This window comes from Physella acuta, unplaced genomic scaffold (assembly GCF_028476545.2).
Source record: "Physella acuta isolate Inbredline_101_S28 unplaced genomic scaffold, ASM2847654v3 ptg002230l, whole genome shotgun sequence".
Lineage (NCBI taxonomy): Eukaryota > Metazoa > Mollusca > Gastropoda > Physidae > Physella > Physella acuta.
In genome coordinates, this window is record NW_026733730.1 from 128,163 (window position 1) to 155,896 (window position 27,734).

General features: G+C 43.8%; 1 protein-coding gene and 5 non-coding genes across 6 annotated transcripts; 4 read left to right on the top strand and 2 right to left on the bottom strand.

Annotated features, from left to right (window-relative positions):
- Positions 1-27,523, top strand: LOC131932611 (mitogen-activated protein kinase-binding protein 1). The gene is made up of 23 exons (XM_059289549.1): positions 1-141; positions 1,190-1,421; positions 2,238-2,366; positions 3,551-3,711; positions 4,210-4,315; positions 5,345-5,495; positions 7,812-8,000; positions 9,194-9,396; positions 11,960-12,151; positions 12,967-13,123; positions 14,099-14,248; positions 15,519-15,659; positions 16,208-16,337; positions 17,168-17,246; positions 17,963-18,065; positions 18,557-18,691; positions 19,000-19,122; positions 19,344-19,465; positions 20,430-20,476; positions 20,838-20,959; positions 21,658-22,049; positions 23,205-24,039; positions 27,458-27,523. The coding sequence occupies exons 2-23, from the start codon at positions 1,192-1,194 to the stop codon at positions 27,521-27,523; spliced, it is 3,963 nt and encodes a 1,320-aa protein (XP_059145532.1). The 5' UTR covers positions 1-141; positions 1,190-1,191.
- On the top strand, positions 20,257-20,338 carry Trnas-gcu (transfer RNA serine (anticodon GCU)). Its single transcript has one exon. It is a non-coding gene; the product is annotated as a tRNA-Ser (tRNA).
- Trnas-gcu (transfer RNA serine (anticodon GCU)) lies at positions 21,147-21,228 on the bottom strand. The gene has a single exon. It is a non-coding gene; the product is annotated as a tRNA-Ser (tRNA).
- Trnas-gcu (transfer RNA serine (anticodon GCU)) lies at positions 26,042-26,123 on the top strand. Its single transcript has one exon. It is a non-coding gene; the product is annotated as a tRNA-Ser (tRNA).
- On the bottom strand, positions 27,184-27,265 carry Trnas-gcu (transfer RNA serine (anticodon GCU)). Its single transcript has one exon. It is a non-coding gene; the product is annotated as a tRNA-Ser (tRNA).
- On the top strand, positions 27,486-27,567 carry Trnas-gcu (transfer RNA serine (anticodon GCU)). The gene has a single exon. It is a non-coding gene; the product is annotated as a tRNA-Ser (tRNA).
- Positions 27,568-27,734: the final 167 nt, after the last annotated feature.

Genomic DNA, 27,734 nt, shown 5'->3' on the forward strand with positions numbered 1-27,734 from the left:
AACACTAAATATTTCCTTATGACCATAGAATATCGAATGTAGAAACATCAAAATGTAAGTGAGGTAAATAAACATTCGGTGGGGCTTGCGTGAAAAAGTAAACAAACGTTGGCTTACAGTAAACTTTAGGCCTGCACCCAAGTAAGCTTTAAAAAGATTAATTTTTATTTATTATTGTTTAGCTATTTCCCGAAAAGTAGTATAAACAATGTATAGTGTATAGATTTCATCCGAAATATAATTTAATATAATCTAGGTCTAGTTACTATATTTAGTCCTAGATTTGTATCCGTTGTTTTAAAGACAAGTTTTTTTAAAGAGTTTTAATATTTCTAAACACATATGTTACAATTGATATAGGACTTACACCTATGTATACGTGATACAGCCAGCCCAATAGGTCAACATACTGACCATAAATTCAATTAGCTTTGCTTTTCATATAAAATTGTTTTACAAGGATATGATAGCCACCAACGTTCGGGAAATATTATTGTACTGAGTTAAAAAATAAACAGCGTTAGTCATATTTTGGTTCTGCTAAGTCTGTAGGACAATGCAGTAAACTATTTCTTACAGTGGGTTTTGCTAAGCTCAGGATTATGGTCAGGGTCAGGGTTGATGAAGGGTTAGGACAATCAAAAACATAGTTTATACAATTACCCTAGACATCATAGATTTTCTCGGACATCTCTTTGTGGGGAAAGGGGGGGGGGGGGGGGGGGGGGGGAAGCAGAGGCGTAGCGACCCTTCCCGGCGCCCGGGGACAAACTTTTCGCCCCCCCCCCCCCCCCTCGCTACGCTACTGGGGAGCAGTGCTCATGAGACACATCTACCGCCCCCCGAACGAAATAGAAAAAAATATTAATTTAGAAAATATATAATTTAACAAGTGCCCCCTCCTCTTTCGTAGAAAAATGTCCGAAATGAGCATTGCTAGCTGCAACCATACTCCTAATTCTCAACAAATGTTAAATGTAACCCGACTACCCCCACCATAGAAATGTTTTGCAAGGATACAACTAAGTGCTAGCTAAGACCCCGCACCCCCATTGTTCTGCTGACGAGGGTAGGGGTAGACGCTATGACCCCCCTCCACCCCCCCCCCACCTAACGCCCATTGTTCTGCAGATGAGGGTAGGAGTAGACGCTAAGACCCCCCCCCCCCCCCCCCGTTCCTCTCCCTCAGATATGGATGGCGACAGTCCAGGTCCGAAGAAGCCAGGCCGGGGCAGGGGAGGGAAGAAGGTCCCCGCGGTGGAGACAGAGAAAGCGCACGAGAGCGAGATGACCATCGAGCTGGAGCACGTGCTGGGCATGACCGTCTACTCCAACTCGGCCTTGACCTGCCACCCGGCATCTGGGCTGGTGGCATATCCGGCGGGCTGTGTGCTCGTGCTCCTGGACAGCGTCAAGAATAAGTACGTATCGATACTCCTATATACTTAATCCAATCCGAATACGAAAAAATACGCCATTAAAAATTCGAGGCAAATAATTTTTTTGTTACATTAGTTCTCCTACTTTATTAAGCTCCTCTCAAATTGCCAGTTTAACGCCAAGTGCAAAGCATTCATTTGTAAGAAATATATTTAAATCAAAGCAAAGCTCGTGGCTGCTAAACCAAAAAGTCCTGAGTTCGATTTCACGGGCAGATGAGACTCGATAGCTGGAGACAGCAACTCATCGAAAACTCCAAAAATCAAATAATTGCCGGGGTCGGCGTGGTCGAGTCGGTTGCATCAAACCACTGCTGGCTTGTAGTTTGTTCTTGGTTGGACAAAGGCTATGTCTGAAATCGAAGTCGACGGCCTAAAGGGCGCATAACCAGTTGCCATCTATACTTAGTTGTGTTGGAGGGAATCTCTTCCAATACTATTTTAATTAATGCAGAAGAAGAAATAACTGCTGCCTTGTAGTTTGTTCTTGGATGGACAAAGGCTATGGAAGCAAATCCACGTGCCTATAAAGAAATCAAATACATAGGGCAACATGGAGTGGATGGGAGGCTCCAGGGGTAGCAAGAATCGCCAGTGTAAGACTTAAGCTGACATTCTCTACTAGTGGAGGGTGGGTGGTATCGGGACCTCAGTTACAGTTATAGGCCACACATTACTTCCCCACCCCATATATTTAACACCACTCTCTTAACCAAGTCAAGCACACTAGCACACTACCCTCCCACATACACCCACACACCCACCCACACATTGACTACCACACTACCTCCCACACAGGCAGGTCGCCACACTCCACACACCCAGGAAGAGCGTCACGGCAGCCAAGTTTTCGCCGGACGGCCGCTACGTCTTGACCGGAGAGTCCGGCTTGCAACCGGCAGTCCGTGTCTGGGACCTAGTACGCAAGTGAGTGGTGTCTTGTGTTGCCCGGATGTCATTTTGTTTTCTGTTTGGTTGGCACATTTTACAATTGTTATCTTTCAGATTTTTTAGTTTTATTTTGGTATTCGATCTGATCGATATGATCTTCGCAACGTTTATGTGTTTCAAAAGTGAGTTGGTGAATAGGCTTTTGGGCGTTGTCGCACAATTCTTTCAAAATTTTGGGGATTGTCGCACAATTGTTTTAGATATGTGGGAATTGTCGAACAATATTTTTTTTAGATATTTGGGAATTTTCAAAGAATTCTTTCAGACATTAGGGAATTGCGCACAATTTTTTCAGACATTTGGGAATCGTCAAACAATTATATCACATTCCGAGTGCCGACGAGGCTTTTAAAAACGTATTACATTAAGAAACTGTTTAAAATGTCACTTAGTTATTACTTTTTAATCATGTATGTATATTCTTATTGTTTGCACAACTAAAGAAGGATGAAACTAACATTCATTATCCCCCAACTCTGTTTGCACAACTGAAGAAGGACGAAACTAACATTCCTTATCCCCCAACTCTGTTTGCACAACTAAAGAAGGATGAAACTAACATTCCTTATCCCCCAACTCTGTTTGCACAACTAAAGAAGGATGAAACTAACATTCCTTATCCCCCAACTCTGTTTGCACAACTAAAGAAGGATGAAACTAACATTCCTTATCCCCCAACTCTGTTTGCACAACTAAAGAAGGATGAAACTAACATTCCTTATCCCCCAACTCTGTTTGCACAACTAAAGAAGGATGAAACTAACATTCACTATCCCCCAATTCAGGTCATGTATGTATATTCTTATTGTTTGCACAACTAAAGAAGGATGAAACTAACATTCATTATCCCCCAACTCTGTTTGCACAACTAAAGAAGGATGAAACTAACATTCCTTATCCCCCAACTCTGTTTGCACAACTAAAGAAGGATGAAACTAACATTCCTTATCCCCCAACTCTGTTTGCACAACTAAAGAAGGATGAAACTAACATTCACTATCCCCCAATTCAGGTCATGTATGTATATTCTTATTGTTTGCACAACTAAAGAAGGATGAAACTAACATTCACTATCCCCCAATTCAGGTCATGTATGTATATTCTTATTGTTTGCACAGCTAAAGAAGGATGAAACTAACATTCATTATCCCCCAACTCAGGTCAGAGGTCGCGTGTCTCCGGGGTCACAGCGTTGGCATCGCGAGCTTATCCTTCACGCCGCGCATGCGTGAGATCATTGTCGTTGGTGACGCGCATGACATGATGATCAGCGTCTGGGCGTGGCCGAGCAAGGTCATGAGGGCACTGAACAAATTTGCTGGTCAGTTTTTCTAGAACTTTCTCACTTTCAAAAGGGGCACTGAACAAATTTGCGGGTCAATTTTTCTAGAACTTTCTAGCCATTTTCATATGGAGCACTTTCTTTGTCAGTTGAACATAGTGCTGAACACACTATCCCTTTGTATATCAGAGAAACACATGAACTCTAGTTCATCTGCACCATGAACCATTTGATCTGAAGGCGGGATTTTACTTTGTTTTTCTTTATAAGCTCGAAAACAGTACCTCACTCTTATCCTTGCCTAAACCTAAACATAAACCTCACTATAATTAGATCTAACACAAACAACCAGAAATAAGGCTATCCATCAAGTACTGTTTAAGATTTAATTGAGAGGGGGTGGGGGGGGGGGGGCAGAAAGGAGCACATTTTGCAAAGATTGCTAAATTTTCAAAATGTGCTTCAAGCAATCAATGTTGGATAAACACCCCATTTAAATATTTGTTTTTTGTAAATTGTAAATTGTGTTTTCATCAGATGAAATCTACTCCATGACAATCGCCGAAGACAGCAGTTTTTTTGTGACTGTCGGAAACCGCCACGTCAAATTTTACAACATGGACAATCTACGGAACTATACAAAGTAAAATACACCTAGATATACAACGTATTCATTCGTTATATGTACAATGTTATTCATGTTAATATGTTTGGTTAAGTGAACACACATATACACTCATATATATATATATATATATATATATATATATATATATGTGACGAGCGAACATTTATCCTGCCGACAACGCCAATTGTAACGAGCCAACAGTTACCATGCTCGCAACGCCACATGTAATGAGACCTAATTGTCTGTAGTGCCACGTGTTAACGAGTTTAACCACTCATTCTAGACAACATTGACCACAGTATAGATACTCAAGATGCAGGTTCGCTATTGATCCTTTATTACATGAATCAAGAAATGCTTCATAATAACACAATAAATCAACAGGAATGCTTCTCAATAATAGTCTGAATCAACTGACCCCTAACAGTCCTTCACTAGGCTTTATATAACTGAATCCACATGTCTATAATCCTTCTTAACACAATACGGCTAACCCGTTCTATAACCGACTTGACATAGTCACACAGACTGACTGATCTAAGCGAGCGATGAAAGAGGTAAGAGCCTCGAAACGGGAAGAGAGAACGAGTTCTGCCGTCCCCTCCTATTTATGCCTTGAAATCGTAGTCGTACTTGTCTCCATTTCCGTAATCGATACTTGTAATCGATGTATCCGAATACTACTGTCGCAGTTTCTGACGTACCGTCCGATTCACTAAAACATCTGCGTCCCATCCATCAAAGTTGACAGCTCGTCTGAAACTTCTCGTACCGTTTCCCAAAATAGCACGCGTTGCCTTTGAGATTGTTATCAGACCGATCCAATAAGCCACCTGTTATGGTTGCGTCAGATTTCATACTGCGTCGCGGCTTCTCGTTCGTTATCATATTTGTAACTAGTGGCTAGGCCTACCCTAGTCACATATATATATATATATATATATATATATATATATATATATATATATATATATATATATATATATATATATATATATATATAAGTATATATATAAGTTTATGTCTTGAAATTGTTACTTTCAGTCAACTTGAGAACCCCTGCCCCATCCCCTTGCCCACACGGTGTGGCATTATGGACAGCTTGAAGGACAATTGCTTTTGTGATGTGGTGTGTGGGAGAGGCTGTAGCAGCTTCTATATCTTTGTCATAGCGATATCAGGAGTCCTGTGTCAGGTGTGCTATGTTCTATCTTACTAGGTGTGTAATGGTGTCTAGTGTTCTATCTTACTAGGTGTGTAGTGGTGTCCTATCTTACTAGGTGTGTAATGGTGTCAGGTGTGCTATGTTCTATCTTACTAGGTGTGTAATGGTGTCCTATCTTACTAGGTGTGTAATGGTGTCAGGTGTGCTATGTTCTATCTTACTAGGTGTGTAATGGTGTCAGGTGTGCTATGTTCTATCTTACTAGGTGTGTAATGGTGTCCTATCTTACTAGGTGTGTAATGGTGTTCTATCTTACTAGGTGTGTAATGGTGTCCTATCTTACTAGGTGTGTAATGGTGTCCTATCTTACTAACTGTGTAATGGTGTCCTATCTTACTAGGTGTGTAATGGTGTCCTATCTTACTAGGTGTGTAATGGTGTCTAGTGTTCTATCTTACTAGGTGTGTAATGGTGTCTAGTGTTCTATCTTACTAGGTGTGTAATGGTGTCAGGTGTGCTATGTTCTATCTTACTAGGTGTGTAATGGTGTCCTATCTTACTAGGTGTGTAATGGTGTTCTATCTTACTAGGTGTGTAATGGTGTCCTATCTTACTAGGTGTGTAATGGTGTCCTATCTTACTAACTGTGTAATGGTGTCCTATCTTACTAGGTGTGTAATGGTGTCCTATCTTACTAGGTGTGTAATGGTGTCTAGTGTTCTATCTTACTAGGTGTGTAATGGTGTCTAGTGTTCTATCTTACTAGGTGTGTAATGGTGTCAGGTGTGCTATGTTCTATCTTACTAGGTGTGTAATGGTGTCTAGTGTTCTATCTTACTAGGTGTGTAATGGTGTCAGGTGTGCTATGTTCTATCTTACTAGGTGTGTAATGGTGTCTAGTGTCCTATCTTACTAGGTGTGTAATGGAGTCAGGTGTGTTATGTTCTATCTTACTAGGTGTGTAACGGTGTCCTATCTTACTAGGTGTGTAATGGTGTGCTATCTTACTAGGTGTGTAATGGTGTCTAGTGTTCTATCTTACTAGGTGTGTAATGGTGTCCTATCTTACTAGGTGTGTAATGGTGTCCTATCTTACTAGGTGTGTAATGGTGTCTAGTGTTCTATCTTACTAGGTGTGTAATGGTGTCTAGTGTTCTATCTTACTAGGTGTGTAATGGTGTCCTATCTTACTAGGTGTGTAATGGTGTGCTATCTTACTAGGTGTGTAATGGTGTCTAGTGTTCTATCTTACTAGGTGTGTAATGGTGTCCTATCTTACTAGGTGTGTAATGGTGTGCTATCTTACTAGGTGTGTAATGGTGTCCTATCTTACTAGGTGTGTAATGGTGTCCTATCTTACTAGGTGTGTAATGGTGTCCTATCTTACTAGGTGTGTAATGGTGTCCTATCTTACTAGGTGTGTAATGGTGTGCTATCTTACTAGGTGTGTAATGGTGTCTAGTGTTCTATCTTACTAGGTGTGTAATGGTGTCCTATCTTACTAGGTGTGTAATGGTGTCCTATCTTACTAGGTGTGTAATGGTGTCTAGTGTTCTATCTTACTAGGTGTGTAATGGTGTCCTATCTTACTAGGTGTGTAATGGTGTCCTATCTTACTAGGTGTGTAATGGTGTCCTATCTTACTAGGTGTGTAATGGTGTCTGTTGTGCTATCTTACTAGGTGTGTGATGGTGTTTGGTGTTCTATCTTACTAGGTGTGTAATGGTGCTATCGTGCTAGGTGTGTAATTGTGTCAGGTGTCATATGTACTAAATTTGCTAGGTGTGTTATGGTGTCAGGAACGGTGTTTTTTTTCAGTCATTTTTTTCTAGGATGGGGGGCGGGGAACACTTGAAACTTTCGGGGGGGGGGGGGAGGTGGGAAGCGGACGCTGGTTAAAGTATGCCTATATATATTTTCAATACAAAGTATATATTTTACCAATTTCGTTCGGGGGTGGGGTTAAAGGGGTTGTTTGGGATGGGGGAGGAGAGGGGCGAACGTGCTTCGTGACTGTGCCCCCCCCCCCCCCCCCAGAAGACACACCAGAAAGAGACTCTGTGGAGGGAAAATACGACATCGATGTAAGACAGCCAAAAATGAATGACTTTATCTCTAGCCGATCCCTAAACGAATGACTTGGCATCTTTAAAGCTGAAACTAATCACACAAGTAAACACACACACACACACACACACACACACACAAATAATTGTTAAAAAATTTGATAAAAATATTTAAAAGTGAATCGCAAAAGCTATCAGTGGGAAAGGTTTAAGCACACCACAACTGACCATCTGTTGACCTCAAATTTTTAAAACCTCACATGTTTTGTTTGACCGCCAGATCAACAGGAACAGACTTCTGGAGAGATGGGTCAACGTCAACATGCAGAAGGCGTGCTGTCTGGACGCAGACGACAAGTGTGTCTTTGTAGGGGGGGCGCAGGGCACTGTCAGGATGTTTCAAGCACTTGACCTCCAGATCATTTTGACCTTACCTCGACCTCACAACTTAGGCCTTGACATTGCACAGGTGAAATTACAAGGTTATTCCCACAGCTAGACAATTTGCAGCGTTTTCTTTGAAATGAGGTGCTCAGCGGCTTCCGTTTATGTGTTTGGGTTTGGATAAAGCTTTAGGCTAAAGTAGTTGGCATCACCAGGTCAAAGATTATGGCTAGGGTCAGGGTCAAGGTAGCCAATCGAGCGCAACTAATCTAGCCACGCTCCCTGTCGTTTTTTTCCCAATGTTTTTTTAGCGCAATTTCCATACTGGGGGATTGCGATTATTAACTCGTCATTTCTGGATGGATGGATGTATGGATGTGTGTCCGCAGCTTTAAGTCGTATCTCCTCCTCAACGAAGCAATATCGAGGACTAGTTCCAAAAGCAAATTGTTAAGCAAGTTCCGAGGATGAACATAGGCCAAAAAAATTCCCGGAATTCCTTCCTGGATTTTCCGGAAAAGTAAAAAAACCTCGAAAAAATGCAGTTTTTGGCCCATATCTCGGCAACCAGACCACTTAGCGACTTGAAACATTTACCAATTGATTCCTGCCATAATTTAGAACAATATTGCCAAAGAAAGTTTTCAAAAATATCCTTTCGTACGGCTACAAAAAATTAATTAAGAATTTTTAAACTGAGCATCGTGTAGGCCTAGGAAGATTTAGCGGCAAGAGAGAGAGAGAGGCGAGCTACGCGTCGCTCGTTTTTTTCCACGTGCTAATGTTTACAAACAAGAGGGCGGGTTTTAATCATAGTCAAATACTGATATAAACGTTTTAATATTTGGGCACCGTTGCTGAATATATGATTTATCTCGATTTAAAATTGTTATGGATAACATAAGGAAATTGCGCTTAAATTGTCACAAGACTTTTTATTAACTTGTTTTTTCCAAAAATCCCTTTTTATTTATGTTTGACTTACTTTGTCTAAGTCCTGTAAAATTTTGTAGTAGCAAAGTTCTGCAGCCACACCTCTCCACCAGACTCTGTTTTTGACAACTCTCTTTAGTTGAACCCACGTAAACCCAGCAGCCCTTGCTGCCACTTCCATTATCCTCCTCCATGATTGCTCATTACATAATAACGATCCCGACAAGGAAGGGGGGGGGGGTGACACCATGAAATAAACATGCAAACTATAGAAAAATCAATGCTACATCCAGCTGAACTCTATTAATAACTGACTAAAGATAAACATCTCCCACTTTTGTCCAGGTGACCCAGCCCTACACCACCGAGCTCTCTGACGAAGACTCCGAGTCAGAGCGTGACTCCAGCGTCCAGTACCCTGAGACCCGGGCCCTGACCTTTGACCCCGTGCACGAGAACCTGACGGTCGTGTATGACGATCACAGTCTGTATATCTGGGGGCGGGACCAGGCGGTGTCTGAAGATGGCGTCAGGTGTTTCAAGAAAAGGTAACATGTCTGGGCTAACGTGGGGGGGGGGGGGGGGTAGGTAACATGTCTTGGCTAACGTGGGGGTGGGGGATGAAGGTAACAAGTGTTGGCTAACGTGGGGGGGGGGGGGAGGTAACATGTCTTGGCTAACGCGGGGGGGGGGGGGGGTAAACATGTCTTGGCTAACGTGTGGGGGGGGGTTAGGGGGGGGAAGTAACATGTCTTGGCTAACGTGTGGGGGGAGGGGGGGGGGAAATGTAACATGTCTTGGCTAACGTGTGGGGGAGGGGGGAAGTAACATGTCTTGGCTAACGTGTGGGAGGAGGAGGGGGGACAACTGGGTGTAGGCAGGGGAGAGAATAAAGTTAACAGCTGTTGTCTTTAAGCCGGAGGGTGGTGGGGGGGGGGGGGTTAACGAAAAGGTTGTCTTTTAATAAGGTTGAATGCACTAGCCTATGTAATGTCATATCGTTGAAATTCATCTATCTTCTGTCATAAGTTATAGGTACTCATCTATGTAATGTCATATGTTCTATATACTCTTGTATGTCATGTCATATGTTCTAGGTAGGCCTACTGATCTGTTTGATGTCATATGTTGCAGGTACTATGTAATGTCATATGTTGCAGCTACTCCTCTATGTAATGTCATATGTTGCAGCTACTCCTCTATGTAATGTCATATGTTCAAGGTACTTGTATGTAATGTCATATGTTCTAGGTACTTGTATGTAATGTCATATGTTGCAGGTACTCCTCTATGTAATGTCATATGTTGCCAGTACTTCTCTATGTAATGTCATATGTTGCCAGTACTTCTCTATGTAATGTCATATGTTGCCAGTACTCCTCTATGTAATGTCATATGTTGCCAGTACTTCTCTATGTAATGTCATATGTTACCAGTACTTCTCTATGTAATGTCATATGTTGCCAGTACTTCTCTATGTAATGTCATATGTTGCCAGTACTCCTCTATGTAATGTCATATGTTGCCAGTACTTCTCTATGTAATGTCATATGTTGCCAGTACTTCTCTATGTAATGTCATATGTTGCCAGTACTCCTCTATGTAATGTCATATGTTGCCAGTACTTCTCTATGTAATGTCATATGTTGCCAGTACTCCTCTATGTAATGTCATATGTTGCCAGTACTTCTCTATGTAATGTCATATGTTGCCAGTACTCCTCTATGTAATGTCATATGTTGCAGGTACTCCTCTATGTAATGTCATATGTTGCCAGTACTCCTCTATGTAATGTCATATGTTGCAGGTACTCCTCTATGTAATGTCATATGTTGCCAGTACTCCTCTATGTAATGTCATATGTTGCAGTTACTCCTCTATGTAATGTCATATGTTGCCAGTACTCCTCTATGTAATGTCATATGTTGCAGGTACTCCTCTATGTAATGTCATATGTTGCCAGTACTCCTCTATGTAATGTCATATGTTGCAGTTACTCCTCTATGTAATGTCATATGTTGCAGGTACTCCTCTATGTAATGTCATATGTTCAAGGTACTTGTATGTAATGTCATATGTTCTAGGTACTTGTATGTAATGTCATATGTTGCAGGTACTCCTCTATGTAATGTCATATGTTGCCAGTACTTCTCTATGTAATGTCATATGTTGCCAGTACTTCTCTATGTAATGTCATATGTTGCCAGTACTCCTCTATGTAATGTCATATGTTGCCAGTACTTCTCTATGTAATGTCATATGTTACCAGTACTTCTCTATGTAATGTCATATGTTGCCAGTACTTCTCTATGTAATGTCATATGTTGCCAGTACTCCTCTATGTAATGTCATATGTTGCCAGTACTTCTCTATGTAATGTCATATGTTGCCAGTACTTCTCTATGTAATGTCATATGTTGCCAGTACTCCTCTATGTATTGTCATATGTTGCCAGTACTTCTCTATGTAATGACATATGTTGCCAGTACTCCTCTATGTAATGTCATATGTTGCCAGTACTTCTCTATGTAATGTCATATGTTGCCAGTACTCCTCTATGTAATGTCATATGTTGCAGGTACTCCTCTATGTAATGTCATATGTTGCCAGTACTCCTCTATGTAATGTCATATGTTGCAGGTACTCCTCTATGTAATGTCATATGTTGCCAGTACTCCTCTATGTAATGTCATATGTTGCAGTTACTCCTCTATGTAATGTCATATGTTGCCAGTACTCCTCTATGTAATGTCATATGTTGCAGGTACTCCTCTATGTAATGTCATAGGATGCCAGTACTCCTCTATGTAATGTCATATGTTGCAGTTACTCCTCTATGTAATGTCATATGTTGCAGGTACTCCTCTATGTTATGTCATATGTTCTAGGTACTTGTATGTAATGTCATATGTTGCAGGTACTCCTCTATGTACTTGTATGTAATGTCATATGTTCTAGGTACTTGTATGTAATGTCATATGTTGCCAGTACTCCTCTATGTAATGTCATATGTTGCAGGTACTCCTCTATGTAATGTCATATGTTGCAGGTACTTCTGTATGTAATGTCATATGTTGCCAGTACTCCTCTATGTAATGTCATATGTTGCAGGTACTCCTCTATGTATCACCGAGGCTGTGTGTGGGACCTGACAACCTACCCCGTCACCCTGGAGACTGAATGTGAGGAGGGGTCTGCAGGCGGCGCCCTGCCCCCCGGCGCCCTAATCTCCGTGTCTTCAGATGGCACCCTGAGGGCGTGGGACGTGAGCGCTAAAATCTGCGAGGAGAGTGTCCTCAAACGGTGAGTGGCGGGATGGTAGGTCCACAGTGGCGGGATGGTAGGCCCACAGTGGCGGGATGGTAGGTCCACAGTGGCAGGATGGTAGGCCCACAGTGACGGGATGGTAGGTCCACAGTGGCGGGATGGTAGGTCCACAGTGGCAGGATGGTAGTCCTACAGTGGTAGGATGGTAGGTCCACAGTGGCGGGAGGGTAGGTCCACATCTTAGTGGCGGGATGGTAGGCCCACAGTGGCAGGATGGTAGGCCCACAGTGGCAGGATGGTAGGACCACAGTGGCAGGATGGTAGGCCCACAGTGGCAGGATGGTAGGCCCACAGTGGCGGGATGGTAGGCCCACAGTGGCAGGATGGTAGGCCCACAGTGGCAGGATGGTAGGACCACAGTGGCAGGATGTAGGCCCGCATCGGCAGGATGGTAGGCCCACAGTGGCGGGATGGTAGGCCCACAGTGGCGGGATGGTAGGCCCAGAGTGGCAGGATGGTAGGCCCTCAGTTGCAGGATGGTAAGCCCACAGTGGTAGGATGGTAAGCCCACATCTTAGTGGCAGGATGGTAGGCCCACAGTGGTAGGGTGGTAGGACCACAGTGGCAGGTTGGTAGGTCCACAGTGGCGGGATGGTAGGCCCACAGTGGCAGGTTGGTAGGTCCACAGTGGCGGGATGGTAGGCCCACAGTGGCAGGATGGTAGGCCCACAGTGGCGGGATGGTAGGCCCACAGTGGCAGGATGGTAGGCCCACAGTGGTAGGATGGTAGGCCCACAGTTATACCAGCACCCAGCCAGCGCGTGTATGGAATCAAAGATTCTTGTTTTCAGGAACTGTTTGAGCGCCGAGTGTTTGAAGATAGTGTATTGCAACAAGATGGACGTGGCCAAAACCAACCAGAGCAAAACTCGCAAGCAGAGCAAGACGAGAGAGTCAACAGTAACACCACTAAAGAGACACGGGAAACAGTGCTTCAGTGTGGTGGGGGTAGGTGTGAGGGTGGATGTGGGGTAGGTGTGGATGTGGGGTGGATGTGGGGGTAGGTGTGAGGGTGGATGTGGGGTGGATGTGGGGGTAGGTGTGAGGGTGGATGTGGGGTAGGTGTGGATGTGGGGTGGATGTGGGGGTAGGTGTGAGGGTGGATGTGGGGTGGATGTGGGGGTAGGTGTGAGGGTGGATGTGGGGTGGATGTGGGGGTAGGTGTGAGGGTGGATGTGGGGGTAGGTGTGAGGGTGGATATGGGGTGGATGTGGGGGTAGGTGTGAGGGTGGATATGGGGTAGGTGTGAGGGTGGATGTGGGGTGGATGTGGGGGTAGGTGTGAGGGTGGATGTGGGGTAGGTGTGGATTGTGGGGTGGATGTGGGGGTAGGTGTGAGGGTGGATGTGGGGTGGATGTGGGGGTAGGTGTGAGGGTGGATGTGGGGTGGATGTGGGGGTAGGTGTGAGGGTGGATGTGGGGTGGATGTGGGGGTAGGTGTGAGGGTGAATGTGGGGGTAGGTGTGCTGGTAGATGTGGTGGGGTAGGTGTTGGGTGGGGATGTGTGGGGGGTGTGGGTGTGATGTGGGGTGGGTGTGGGGTGGATGTGAGGGTAAGTGTTGGGGTAGGAGTGGATGTGGGGGTAGGTGTTGGGTAGGTGTGCTGGTAAAGGTGTGTGGATTTGTGGTGGGTGTTGGTGTGGATGTGGGGTGGGGTTGGTGTGGATGTAGGGTAGGGTAGGCGTGGGAGTGGATTCGGAGGTAGGTGTGGTTGTAGGTTGTGGGAGTAGGTGTGAAGGTAGATGTGAGGAGGGTGTAGGGATACTGTTCCATACAACATGGTTGGGGATTACACTCACACTCACACACACACACCTACACATGTGCACACTTCACACACGTACCAACTCAGCCACACTCACCCACACACTCCCACACCCACTCACACAATGTCTAGAACCAGCCGAGTTTGTCGTCTGCTCCAGGTGTGTCCTGACGGCATGGACATCGCCACAGGTAACCGCCAGGGGAGGGTGTGCATCTACGACGCCAACACGATGATCACCAAAGCCACGATGTTGGCGCACGAGGCTGAGGTCACTGCCCTCAGGTACTCCATTACAAGCAAACATAAGGTGAGTTGGTTACAGGTGGGTTACAGGTGGGTGGGTTACAGGTGGGTGGGTTACAAATGGGTGGGTTACAGGTGGGTTACAGGTGGGTGGGTACAGGTGGGTGGGTTACAGGTGGGTTGGTTACAGGTGGGTGGGTACAGGTGGGTTGGTTACAGGTGGGTGGGTTACAGGTGGGTGAGTTACAGGTGGGTTGGTTACAGGTGGCTGGGTTACAGGTGGGTGGGTACAGGTGGGTTACAGGTGGGTGGGTTACAGGTGGGTGGGTACAGGTGGGTTACAGGTGGGTGGGTTACAGGTGGGTGGGTACAGGTGGGTGAGTTACAGGTGGGTGAGTTACAGGTGGGTTACAGGTGGGTGGGGTACAGGTGGGTGGGGTACAGGTGGGTGGGTTACAGGTGGGTGGGTTACAGGTGGGTTGGTTACAGGTGGGTGAGTTACAAATGGGTGGGTTACAGGTGGGTTGGTTACAGGTGGGTGGGTACAGGTGGGTTGGTTACAGGTGGGTGAGTTACAGGTGGGTGAGTTACAGGTGGGTGAGTTACAGGTGGGTTACAGGTGGGTTGGTTACAGGTGGGTGGGTTACAGGTGGGTGGTTACAGGTGGGTGGGTTACAGGTGGGTGGGTTACAGGTGGGTGGGTTACAGGTGGGTGGGTTACAGGTGGGTTGGTTACAGGTGTGTGGGTGGGTTACAGGTGAGTTGGTTACAGGTGGGTTACAGCTGAGTTACAGGTGGGTGGGTTACAGGTGGGTGGGTTACAGGTGGGTTGGTTACAGGTGGGTGGGTTACATGTGGGGGATTACAGGTGGGTGGGTTACAGTTGGGGGATTACAGGTGGGTGGGTTACAGGTGGGTGGGTTACAGGTGGGTGGGGGGTTACAGGTGGGTTGGTTTAAGGTGGGTGGCTACAGGTGGGTTACAGGTGGGTTACAGGTGGGGGGATTACAGGTGGGTTGGTTTAAGGTGGGTGGCTACAGGTGGGTTACAGGTGGGTTACAGGTGGGGGGATTACAGGTGGGTTACAGATGAGTTGGTTACAGGTGGGTTACAGGTGGGTTGTTTACAGGTGGGCGGATTACAGGTAGGTGGGTTACGGGTGGGTTGGTTACAAGTGGGTTACAGGTGAGTTGGTTACAGGTGGGTTACAGGTAAGTGGGTTACAGGTGGGTGGGTGGGGGGATTACAGGTGGATGGGTTACAAGGTGAGTTGGGGGGAAAGTTTGAGTTTGAAGTTAGGGCCTATTCCAGTTGACTGACTTGTCAAATTCCAGATATTGGCCAGCGGAAGTCGGGACCGCATGATCCACGTCATGGACGCATCACGTGACTACCAGCTGCTGACCACACTAGATGACCACTCATCGACCATAACCGCCATTAACTTTACCCACATTTCACGCTGTCTCTTGATGGTAATGTTTTTTTTAAAACCCGCTTCGACAAGTTTTCACTTCTTAATGATATTGTTTGAAGACATGTATATAGACCCCCAAGTATAAAGTTTCGTTATAGTTAAGTTTTTTAAAGCCCCCCCCCCCCCCCCCCCCCCCCCATTCTCTCCAATGTAAATTATTCCGGTAATCAAACTCGAATTATCTTTTTATTTTATTTTACTTGTAAATACGATGTCATTTCAATTAATTCTCATCATCGTCGGAAAGATCGCCATTATAAATTCCATTGTGATTCACCATAACAGTACTTTAAACACCCCACACACAGTAAGTTCCCATTGTGATTCACCATAACAGTACTTTAAACAGCCCACACACAGTAAGTTCCCATTGTGATTCACCATAACAGTACTTTAAACAGCCCACACACAGTAAGTTCCCATTGTGATTCACCATACTAGTACTTTAAACAGCCCACAAACAGTAAGTTCCCATTGTGATTACCATACTAGTACTTTAAACAACCCACACACAGTAAGTTCCTTACCGTGTGACCTTTGACCTAGGTGACCAGCAGCCTTGACATGTCCGTGCTAGTCCGCGCCTACCTGGACACCAACAGATTCACCTTCAGACCCGTCAGGGCCATCGTGGAGAAGAAGTCGGTCATGGACTTTACCATCCATCCCTGGTCAGGTAACGCTCGTTAGGACATTCACCCCTGGGCAGGTTACGGTCGTTAGGAGATTGACCCCTGGGCAGGTTACGGTCGTTAGGAGATTGACCCCTGGTCAGGTAACTGTCGTTAGGACATTGACCCCTGGTCAGGTAACAGTCGTTAGGACATTGACCCCTGGGCAGGTAACACTCGTTAGGACATTGACCAATGGGCAGGTAACGGTCGTTAGGACATTGACCCCTGGGCAGGTAACGGTCGTTAGGACATTGACCCCTGGGCAGGTTACGGTCGTTAGGACATTGACCCCTGGGCAGGTAACGGTCGTTAGGACATTGACCCCTGGTCAGGTAACGGCCGTTAGGACATTGACCCCTGTACGGGTTAGTGTCGTTAGGACATTGACCCCTGGGCAGGTAACGGTCGTTAGGACATTGACCCCTGTACGGGTTAGTGTCATTAGGACATTGACCCCTGGTCAGGTAACGGTCGTTAGGACATTAACACCTGGTCAGGTAACGCTCGTTAGGACATTCACCCCTGGTCAGGTAAAAACTATTAGAGCAACCATCGTTAATGTCCCAGAACAATCACTAGTAGTCAGCCTAACTTAAGGGAAACACCCAGCCCAAAGAAATGGAATTATGTAGTCAGCCGAACATCTAACCTAGAGTACAATCTTCAGCTTCTCTTTAGTGCTGGTTTCATTCATGGAAACTCTACAGTTAAGCCAGAAAGCAGACATGATCCAAGTATTGGAACATGTCGTTCCAATGACAACTGTCATTTTGACTTGAAGAACTGTATCGATATTGTTTCTCTAACTTGGGCTTGATCTCGCTACTTCCAGGGTTGATGGCCTTGGCTTGTCAGGACCGTTTGGTTCGAATCTACAGCATCATGAGTTCGGTGGAAAACAATTCGTTTAGGTAAACAAATGGTTGAGTTGTCTCCCTTGAGTGTTTTAGGTAAACAAATGGTTGTCTTCCTTGAGTGTTTTAGGTAACCAAATGGTAGAGTTGTCTTCCTTGAGTGTTTTAGGTAAACAAATGGTTGAGTTGTCTTCCTTGAGTGTTTTAGGTAAACAAATGGTTGAGTTGTCTTCCTTGAGTGTTTTAGGTAAACAAATGGTTGAGTTGTCTTCCTTGAGTGTTTTAGGTAACCATTGGAGTTAAGTTATTGTAGTACAGGTTTTTTTGGGAGATACGGGGGTGAAGTGGGGAGTGGTTTGATGTGGGGCAGTAGCGTAGCGAGGGGGGGGGACACATATGTCCCCGGGCGCCGACCTTAGGGGGCGCCAAAATGGGTTGGAAAAATAAAAATGAAAGCTTGAGGGGGGGGGGGGAGGTGCAAAACGAAAGTTTGTCCCCGGGCGCCGGGAAGGGTCGCTACGCCTCTGGTGTGGGGAGTGAGGTGGAGATGTGGTGAGGTGATGTAGTGAGGTGATGTAGTGAGGTAGAGATGTGGCATGGGCGGTGTATAGAATGGGACGCGGGAAGATCAGTGAAATCTAATCAAGTTAAGAGTTACAAGTTGGGATTATAAGTTGAGCGCAGACGACTATAGAAATACTCGCCCTTTGAGGAATGTCCAGGAAACACCCCGACAGGTACTCAGCCATTTTTTTACTTCTCCGTATCTCAAGGGGGTGCCCCAGTTGTGGAGGTCAGCTGATCAAAATTCAGGTCGACCCCTCGGGTCAGTTTCTACTGACAGCTTGCTCGAACAAGACCATCAACCTGCTACAGGTAAACACCTGTCTCATGTCTGTCTCATGTCTGTCTCATGTCTGTCTCATGTCTGTCTCATGTCTGTCTCATGTCTGTCTCATGTCTGTCTCGTGTATGTCTTGACCACTGCCTGACGCCACTAACCCCCAACTGACCACTGCCTGACGCCACTAACACTTGACCACTGCCTGACGCCACTAACACTTGACCACTGCCTGACGCCACTAACCCCCAACTGACCACTGCCTGACGCCACTAACACTTGACCACTGCCTGACGCCACTAACACTTGACCACTGCCTGACGCCACTAACTCCCACCTGACCACTGCCTGACGCCACTAACCGCCACCTGACCACTGCCTGACGCCACTAACCCCCACCTGACCACTGCCTGACGCCACTAACACTTGACCACTGCCTGACGCCACTAACACTTGACCACTGCCTGACGCCACTAACACCTGGCCACTGCCTGACGCCACTAACCCCCACCTGACCTCGCCATAGTTTAGCACCGGCGTGATGCTGAGGACCATCAATGGACACGCTGAGAACATCACGGGCGTCAAGTTCTCCCACAACATGAAGCACATCATCTCCTTCTCCGTGGACGGCTGCATCTTCTTGTGGCGGCTCCCGCAGGTAGGGGTGGGTGGGGCGTCTCCACAGGTAGGGGTGGGTGGGGCGTCTCTCACAGGTAGGGGGCGGCTCCCACAGGTAGGGGTGGGCGGGGCGTCTCTCAAAGGTAGGGGGCGCTGAAGGGTGGTTGCGGCTCCCCCAGGTAGGGGGCTTAGTTGTTTGAGATGTCTCTAACAGGTCGAGTGCGTAGAAGAGTGTCTCCCACAGGCACGGATGGGTGTGTGGGGGTAGCTCCCATAGGTAGGAGGTGTTTATACCACAACACTACAGCCAATATGATGTAATAATTTTGTTCTTTGTGTCGCTTCCAGTCGGTGACGTATGCGGTGAAGAAGGAGATGGCGGAGATGGGCCGTTTGACCAGAGGGATGGTGTTGAATGAACGCTGGAAGAAGTCCAGACTTATGGAGGTGGTCCGCTTGTCACAGCCAAAGGTTGGTTCTTGTCTGACGGGTCGTTAGTGGGCGTGGTTGATTGAACTTTCGGAACATTTGACTGGCTAGTGGGTGTGGCAGGTTGAACTTTTGGAACATTTAACTGGCTAGTGGGCGTGGCTGACTTTTTAAAAAATTGGTTGCCATATGTTTCAATTGTAGACTTCAGGTTTTTATAAAAATTGATTTGACTAACAAGACTGAAATGTCCGGTCCTGCAGCCACTGATGGAGATGAGATCGGAGACCAGCCTCGATCTGAAGAAATCCTCCAGAGAGGGCGTGCCCCCAGTTGACGTCATTGAGGAGCAGAAACTGTCGACGGATGGCATGCAGAATATTGAGTGTGTTGATTGGTTGATTTTTTTTTATTGTGGTGGCATGCAGAATATTGAGTGTGTTGATTGGTTTATTTTTTTTATTGTGATGGCATGCAGAATATTGAGTGTTGATTGGTTGCTTTGTTTATTGTCGTGTTAAGGTTTTTAACTTTTTTATTTTGATGTTTTGTCTTTGTAATTTTTTTTGTCGTTTTGAGATTTATATCTTGTTATTATAAATTTTGCGTTAAAAGTTTTTCTCAACAATTGTCCAACAAAAGTATACACCTTCTCCCCCACCCCCACTTCATTCCTAACATATAGAGCCCTTGCATATGACGTCACGGATTGTTCAGTATGTAAACTTCCGCCATCGCGGTGTACAGGTCCACAGTAACGTGTTTGCAAGGACTCTATTTTGAGGAAACTAAACAGTTTGAAATCTGATAATAGGTCTACAGCGGGTATCACATAATGCTACATGCTAGGCCTACTTTTTATATTATCATGAAAAGTGCACATAATACAATTAATACTAGGAATCTAATTTGGACAACATTACATCAATATAACAATACATAACAGTAATATGGATACATACAAACTACCGTTTTATAGTTAACCATAGCTTGACATACTAGCTCTGATATTCTCCATCGCATACTACAATCTCTGCCTCATTAGCATATCTTCAACATCGAGCGGGATCTGGATTAAATCGGATTAACATCTGCTGCGTTACTTTAAATAGAGCCTCGACCAATGTAACGTGCTGGTGGTTTTACTTTTACGAACTTTTACTTTCTCAATATGTAGACGAGGTGGCCGAGTGGTTAAGGCGATGGACTGCTAATCCATTGTGGTCTCCACGCGTGGGTTCGAATCCCATCCTCGTCGATAATATTTTTAATTTTTAAAAATTCTTATATTGGGATGAGAAAGTGAGAGAAAGTGACAGGATGACTAAGTTTGATTTTCTGTTTTTCAGGTTAGTGAGTGCTTTCAACAAAAATGGATTATGTACAACTTTTGATGGTAAGTTGGGTTAGAAATAGCTAGAAGTAGAATTTCCATCTAATGAATACTATCTATCTATCAGTGCAAACACACACACACATATATATAAATATATAAATATATAAATATATATATATATATATATATATATATATATATATATATATATATATATATATATATATATATATATATATATGTATATATATGTATGTATATTTATGTATGTATATATATGTATGTATGTATGTGTATATATATATATATATATATATATATATATATATATATATATATATATATATATATATATATATATATATATATATATATATATATATATATGTCCAAACTTGTTCTCTATTTACTCTGATGACAGGAGCCACCTCCGAGGCCTGGCTCAATGCCTGCTATGAGCGGAGACGAATCTTCAAGCTGGAAGCTCAGTCCATCCAGAAGATTTTGGCCATGATGCGGCTGGTGACAGACGCAATGGAGAAGGTCAGTGGTCAGCCACGTTTGCTGTTGAAATCATAAACATCCAATTTAATTAAGCTCTGGTAATCGTTTTAAACCCAAGCATGTTCATATTTTAAATTAAGTTCTGGGTAATCTTTTAGATAAAAATCATCCCATAAATTGTATTTGTTTAAAAAGACAAATAAAAGAAAGTAATACAAAATAATAGCGACGAGGATGGGATTCGAACCCACGCGTGGAGACCACAATGGATTAGCAGTCCATCGCCTTAACCACTCGGCCACCTCGTCTTGCATCAAATGGGCTAGTTTTCCTATCTAAAGTATCGTAACGTAAACTAAGATGATTCAGTTACTTGCTGAGTCAAAATAGTCCACATATTTTGCCGACCATATCTTTAAGCCCACTTTAAGGCAAAGTGTTATTGGCCAAACGAATCAAAGTAAGACTACAACTAATAATTGTTGGTCAATTCTCGCACCAACACTAGGAGACTGGTATAATTAAGTTCTAGAAACGAAATAACAGACCAAATAAAACACACCGCACATCGCGTTTTTTTGTTGTGAACCGAAGACCTTGATATGGGGAGGATGAATGTTGTTTACATAAATAAACACACAGTATAAGTCATCAAAACATCGTTACATTATTATAATAACACCAACAAGGTCACATAAAATCTTCACTAGCTGATACCCTAGTTGTGATCTTTACAGGATTTGGCAAATTCCGACTGGCTGATCTGCCCGAATGCCAACACGTCGCATGAAGCGGTCAATAGAATCAAGGGCGCCAACCAGATCGAGGGCACCCTGTTGGCCGGGCCCAACATGGTCCAGATGGTGGTCTCCGCCCCCTTCTACCACCAGCTGGACGCCCCCGAGCTCCACTGTAGCTACGAGCTGACCACACCCTCACAGAACCCGCCCTCTGTGACGCCAGACGCCGGGGACAGCCTGGAACCCCCCGGGGAGTTGGGGAGTGGCCCGGAGGGAGGGGAGGACTTGGAGCTGCCAGAAGATCTGACGTCACAGCAGGAGAGGCTACTGCAGCAGCTGAGCAAGATCCCCGTGAGAAACAAGTGCTCGTCCAACAACTCGACGCCCAGGTAACCCTGACCAAATCCACTACTTAATGGACAGGCCAAAATCTTTACTTAATGGACGGGTCAAAACCTTTACTTAATGGACAGGCCAAAATCTTTACTTAATGGACAGGCCAAAATCTTTACTTAATGGACAGGACAAAATCTTTACTTAATGGACAGGCCAAAATCTTTACTTAATGGACAGGCCAAAATCTTTACTTAATGGACAGGCCAAAATCTTTACTTAATGGACAGGACAAAATCTTTACTTAATGGACAGGCCAAAATCTTTACTTAATGGGCAGGACAAAATCTTTACTTAATGGACAGGCCAAAATCTTTACTTAATGGACAGGCCAAAATCTTTACTTAATGGACAGGCCAAAATCTTTACTTAATGGACAGGACAAAATCTTTACTTAATGGACAGGCCAAAATCTTTACTTAATGGACAGGCCAAAATCTTTACTTAATAGACAGGCCAAAATCTTTACATAATAGACAGGCCAAAATCTTTACTTAATAGACAGGCCAAAATCTTTACTTAATGGACAGGCCAAAATCTCTACTTAAAGGACAGGACAAAACCTTTACTTAATGGACAGGACAAAACCTTTACTTAATGGACAGGCCAAAATCTGTACTTAATGGACAGGACAAAACCTTTACTTAATGGACAGGCCAAAACCTTTACATAATGGACAAGCCAAAATCTCGACTTAAAGGACAGACCAGAACCTGGTTACACTACTGCATAGGTGTCCGGTTCAGTAGCCTACTCCATCCTTAGTGTATGGTGCTCAGATAGCCGCTGAGGAACTCAAGATACCCAACCGTACACAACAACCAAGGCGCCACAGAACGCCCTGGTTCGATTTAAGCATCGATTGATGTAGCCCAGCGTATCCTTAGTGTATAGCGCTCTTAAAAATGAAAATATGCCCCTTAATTCGTTTGGAGAAGATCGCTCCACGGTTGGCTCAATGAGTACACACACAATAAATAAATAACTAAATAAATAACCATATATAGGCCTATATATATATATATATATATATATATATATATATATATATATATATATATATATATATATATATATATATATATATATATATATATATATATATATATATATATCAGACACTTGAAGCTGTTGCTCTTCCCGCCTGACAGGTCCACGGAAACACTAACCATCCAGCTGTCGGCTGAATCCAGCCTCTGCCAGTGTGTCGGCGCCTTCTTCAACCACCTGAGCAAGCTCAACTACTCGTCCGCCGTCGGCCACATCAACGAGGCGCTGGAGCAGAGGCAGAGGCAGCCCCGGTCCTTGTTGTTCCGCCCCGCCCCTGCTTGCCACCCCCACACCCGTCCCAGCGCGCCAGCTGAGCTACAGCATACGGAGATTCCCGAAGTTGACGTGGGGATTGAACAAGACTTGGCGGAAAACGCCGAACAGCCAGCCGATGCTCGGAGTGTTGTTTGTGTTAGAGGCGGGGGGAGAAACCTCAAGCAGAAGGCGTGGCGTCGAGTCCCGAACACGGGGTGCGACCTTAGGGTGAACGTCAGGGACGGGGTCGGACCCAACGTGGGCAAGTGGTCGGGTGGAAACGTGTACAGGTTGGCCGGGGGCGGGGGGTTTAGTTTTACAAGCGATGTGATGGGGGGCGGGACGGACCAGTCGAAGATCTGCTACACGCTCAAGGTGGACGAGAGTGTGACGGGGGTGGGGACTGGGGGTGACGTCATCACGCAGGTGGGGCTAGGCCTGTCCATCAACAATCTGATGGGTCAAGTTCAAGGCCAAGCTCAAGCCAGAAATCGGGGAAGAAATTTGATGATTACTTCCTGTAGAAATTCCATACCTGGGCAGCTCTCCGACCTCACTCAGCCGAATTCAGTACCCGGCAATCAGCAAAAGCTAGTGCCTATCACTCCGATGAACTCAGTTTCCATTCTTCAGATAAATTCAGTTCCAGGAGCTCAGCCAAAGTTAGTACCCGTATCTCAGGTAAATTCAATACCCTTAGCACAAGCAAATGCAGTAACCGTAGCTCAGGCAAATTCAGTACCCGTAGCTCAAACAAATTCAGTATCCGTAGCTCAGGCAAATTCAGTACCCGTAGCTCAAACAAATTCAGTATCCGTAGCTCAGGCAAATTCAGTACCCGTAGCTCAAACAAATTCAGTATCCGTAGCTCAAACAAATTCAGTACCCGTAGCTCAGGCAAATTCAGTACCCGTAGCTCAAACAAATTCAGTATTCGTAGCTCAGGCAAATTCAGTACCCGTAGCTCAAACAAATTCAGTACCCGTAGCTCAAACAAATTCAGTACCCGTAGTTCAAACAAATTCAGTACCCGTAATGCAGTCAAATTCAGTACAAGTAGCTCAGGTAAAATCAGTACCCGTAGCTCAGGAAAATTCAGTACCCGTAGCTCAGGCAAAATCAGTAACCGTAGCTCAGGATAATTCAGTACCCGTAGCTCAGGCAAAATCAGTACCCGCAGCTCAGGTAAAATCACTAACCGTAGCTCAGGAAAATTCAGTACCCTTAGCTCAAGCAAAATCATTACCCATAGCACAGGCAAATTCAGTACCCGTCACTCCTATGTACTCTGAACGTGTCTTTCGTAAAAACTGGATACCCGTTACTCAGTCTATTTCAATACCCGTCCCTCAGCCAAAATCAGTACCCAACGAAACCATCTACGCACGAGGCTTCAGACATCACAACAGTGGAACCTCAACAACAGACAGCTGTAGTAAAAGGGCGCCATGCCCAGACAACTCTACTGGGAAAACGGACGACGATTCGAAACCGATCGACTGTCAGGAAGGGAAACAACTGCACTAAATTCTATCGCAAGGGATGGCTTACAAATGTGTGAATCTTCTAATGGACCAGTCAGAGCCTGCATAAAAAATACTCTCTCGTCTGTTTCTTGATCTGCCTCTTGGCAATGAAAGAACTCATCCGGCGGTGTAAGCTTCATGTTGTTGTTTTTCTGATGTCATGTGAGAGAATTATTAATAGCCCAAAGAGAGATAACTCTAAAAAAGAAAATTCAAAATAAACAACGAATTGTCTTTGAGTGCACCACCTAATAACTACCCCTGATTATTGTGTTACTGTCCTATACAATGCATTTACTTTGTTTCTATAAAATAAATTTATTTATAAATAATCATGTCATACCAACTGTTCATCGTTTTGTATTTAAAGTATCAAAATGTTTTAGCATACTTATTTTACTTTGCGTTTTTTAGTGCAGCTTTTAAACAGCTGATTTGAGTTGCCAGATAAAATTGTTGAAAAGAAGACTAAAATATTTAAGTAATTATCACACCAAACAAGTCCCTGTTTACTGTATATACAGAGTATACTGCATCTTTCAAACAGATCAGTTCGTGAAAAAAATAGCAAAACTACGCAAAACAATAAACATTTAGAAAATGTTTCTACACCATAAACTCAACAGAAGCTGGGTAAAGCCCTACAAAAATATTTAAAACATTAGTTGTTAAATCCTATTTGTAGTCCACATAGGCCAACAAAAATATTTAAAAATCAGTTGTTAAATTCTAAATGTCGTCCACATACCACATAGGCCTTCAGTTCAGATTTCCGACAAGAAAAGTCGAACACTCGCTAACGAATCAATGCTGGCTTAATTCTACGAGAAACTGTTTCCTTGTACACTGATCAAGTCAAGTAGGCTCTCGTGTGTGGTGAATGGTCCTCTTTCTGTTAGCAACATTCATTTTTTAATTTTCATTTAAAGCTTTAAACAGCTGTCTATCTTAGGCTCTAGTAATTAAAATAAAACAAAAAGAAAAAGATAAGTAAATAGACCATTGAGTCACCGCTGACACGAGTTTATATTTAGATTGAGTTAACATATGTCGTCCCGTGTGCATGAGTTATCATGACTTGCTTGGCCCATGTTATCTTATCAGCGAGTGTATTAGTTATTGGCTATTCAGTGTGTTGTAAACATCCGCCCTCCGTAGACGAGGTGGCCGAGTGGTTAAGGCGATGGACTGCTAATCCATTGTGGTCTCCACGCGTGGGTTCGAATCCCATCCTCGTCGTTAACTTTGTTTTTACCTTACTGAAGTACTTATATAGATGAGCTTAAAATAAGCAAAGTGCTCATTCCATCGAACGGGGATATACATTTATCTTCCATTTATTTGTATTCATGTTTCTATTTATATCTTTATGGTGCAAATTTCAAGTTCTGGTTTTGATTTGTATAAAAATCTAGTTCTAAATTTTACAACTCAATGTATTTGATTCAAAATTTGCACTAAATAAAGCGGGGGTGATCTCCCTAAACTTTCTTGTATATATATAACACTACCGGGATGGCAACTCGGGACATAGACATGCTTTTAATCAGTTTTTACGTACTTTTAGAAATAGAATAAAATCTCTCGTAAAAAAGAATTGCGCACCAAGTGAACAGCAAACATTATGTGTATAATAGTGCGGAATATTATTAGTACTTTATTAATTCATTTGCGTTTTTGAGAAATCGGAAATACTTCCGGTGAAAGGAAATTACTCAAAATTTGAGAGAAGGTAGAGAATTAGATCTTTTACTTATATGTGAAATTTCGTTTATCTATCTGAAACAGTACTCAAGTTATAGGCTTTTGGAAAACCTAAAGTAGAATAAGTTCAACTTCCGATTAACGGAAATATCTAAAACAGAACTACAAATTTGATACAAAACTTATACATGCAATTTCACCAACCTAACTGTTGCGGTACTCAAGTTATCGTGTTTACAGACATACATATATACATACAAACATACACTGACAGAATAGCAAAGCCCAGTTTTTCCAACTCGATTACGCGTAAAACGCTGAAATTTCGAAAAATCTGGATTTAGAATTTTTGCGCGATTAAAATAAGTCCCCTTTACTTCATAATATATAATGCAATACTGAGGTGTGAAACGGTGAAAATTTTCAATTTTTTTACGTGATTTTTTTGTGCACGATTACAATTCTTCTTCTATACGAAAAATTAAAAATTATTTGACACATTAGTGGGAATTACAATTTTACTCATGAATGGATGTTATTTCCAAACAAACGCTTTTCTATGTAAATTGTATTACAAAAATAAAATATCCACATACGACGAGGATGGGATTCGAACCCACGCGTGGAGACCACAATGGATTAGCAGTCCATCGCCTTAACCACTCGGCCACCTCGTCTGATAATTTAAGACAACTATACGTCTAACTATTGCTCTATACATGTAGTTTTGTAATGATTAATTTCATTTTATGACTTGAAATTCGAGTTCAGCTTTGAGATACCCTCGTCATGGTATTTACATGTGTAATCTGTAATCATCCAACTAACTGCTGAATTTTTGTATCAAATCAATATGTTGTAACCCCCAGCAACAGAAAAAGCACCAAGAATATCAAGGACGAGGTGGCCGAGTGGTTAAGGCGATGGACTGCTAATCCATTGTGGTCTCCACGCGTGGGTTCGAATCCCATCCTCGTCGATTCTCGTTAACTTTTTTATACTAATACGATTGACAAATATAAAGTAACACAGATAGTGCTTATTTCGGTCAACGATAGATGGCGCTGTCTAGAAGAAATACTAGAGTGCGTTGTTTATTTCCTCTAATAAGTTTAGATCCACATTGAAGTTTTTAGATTCCTCAAA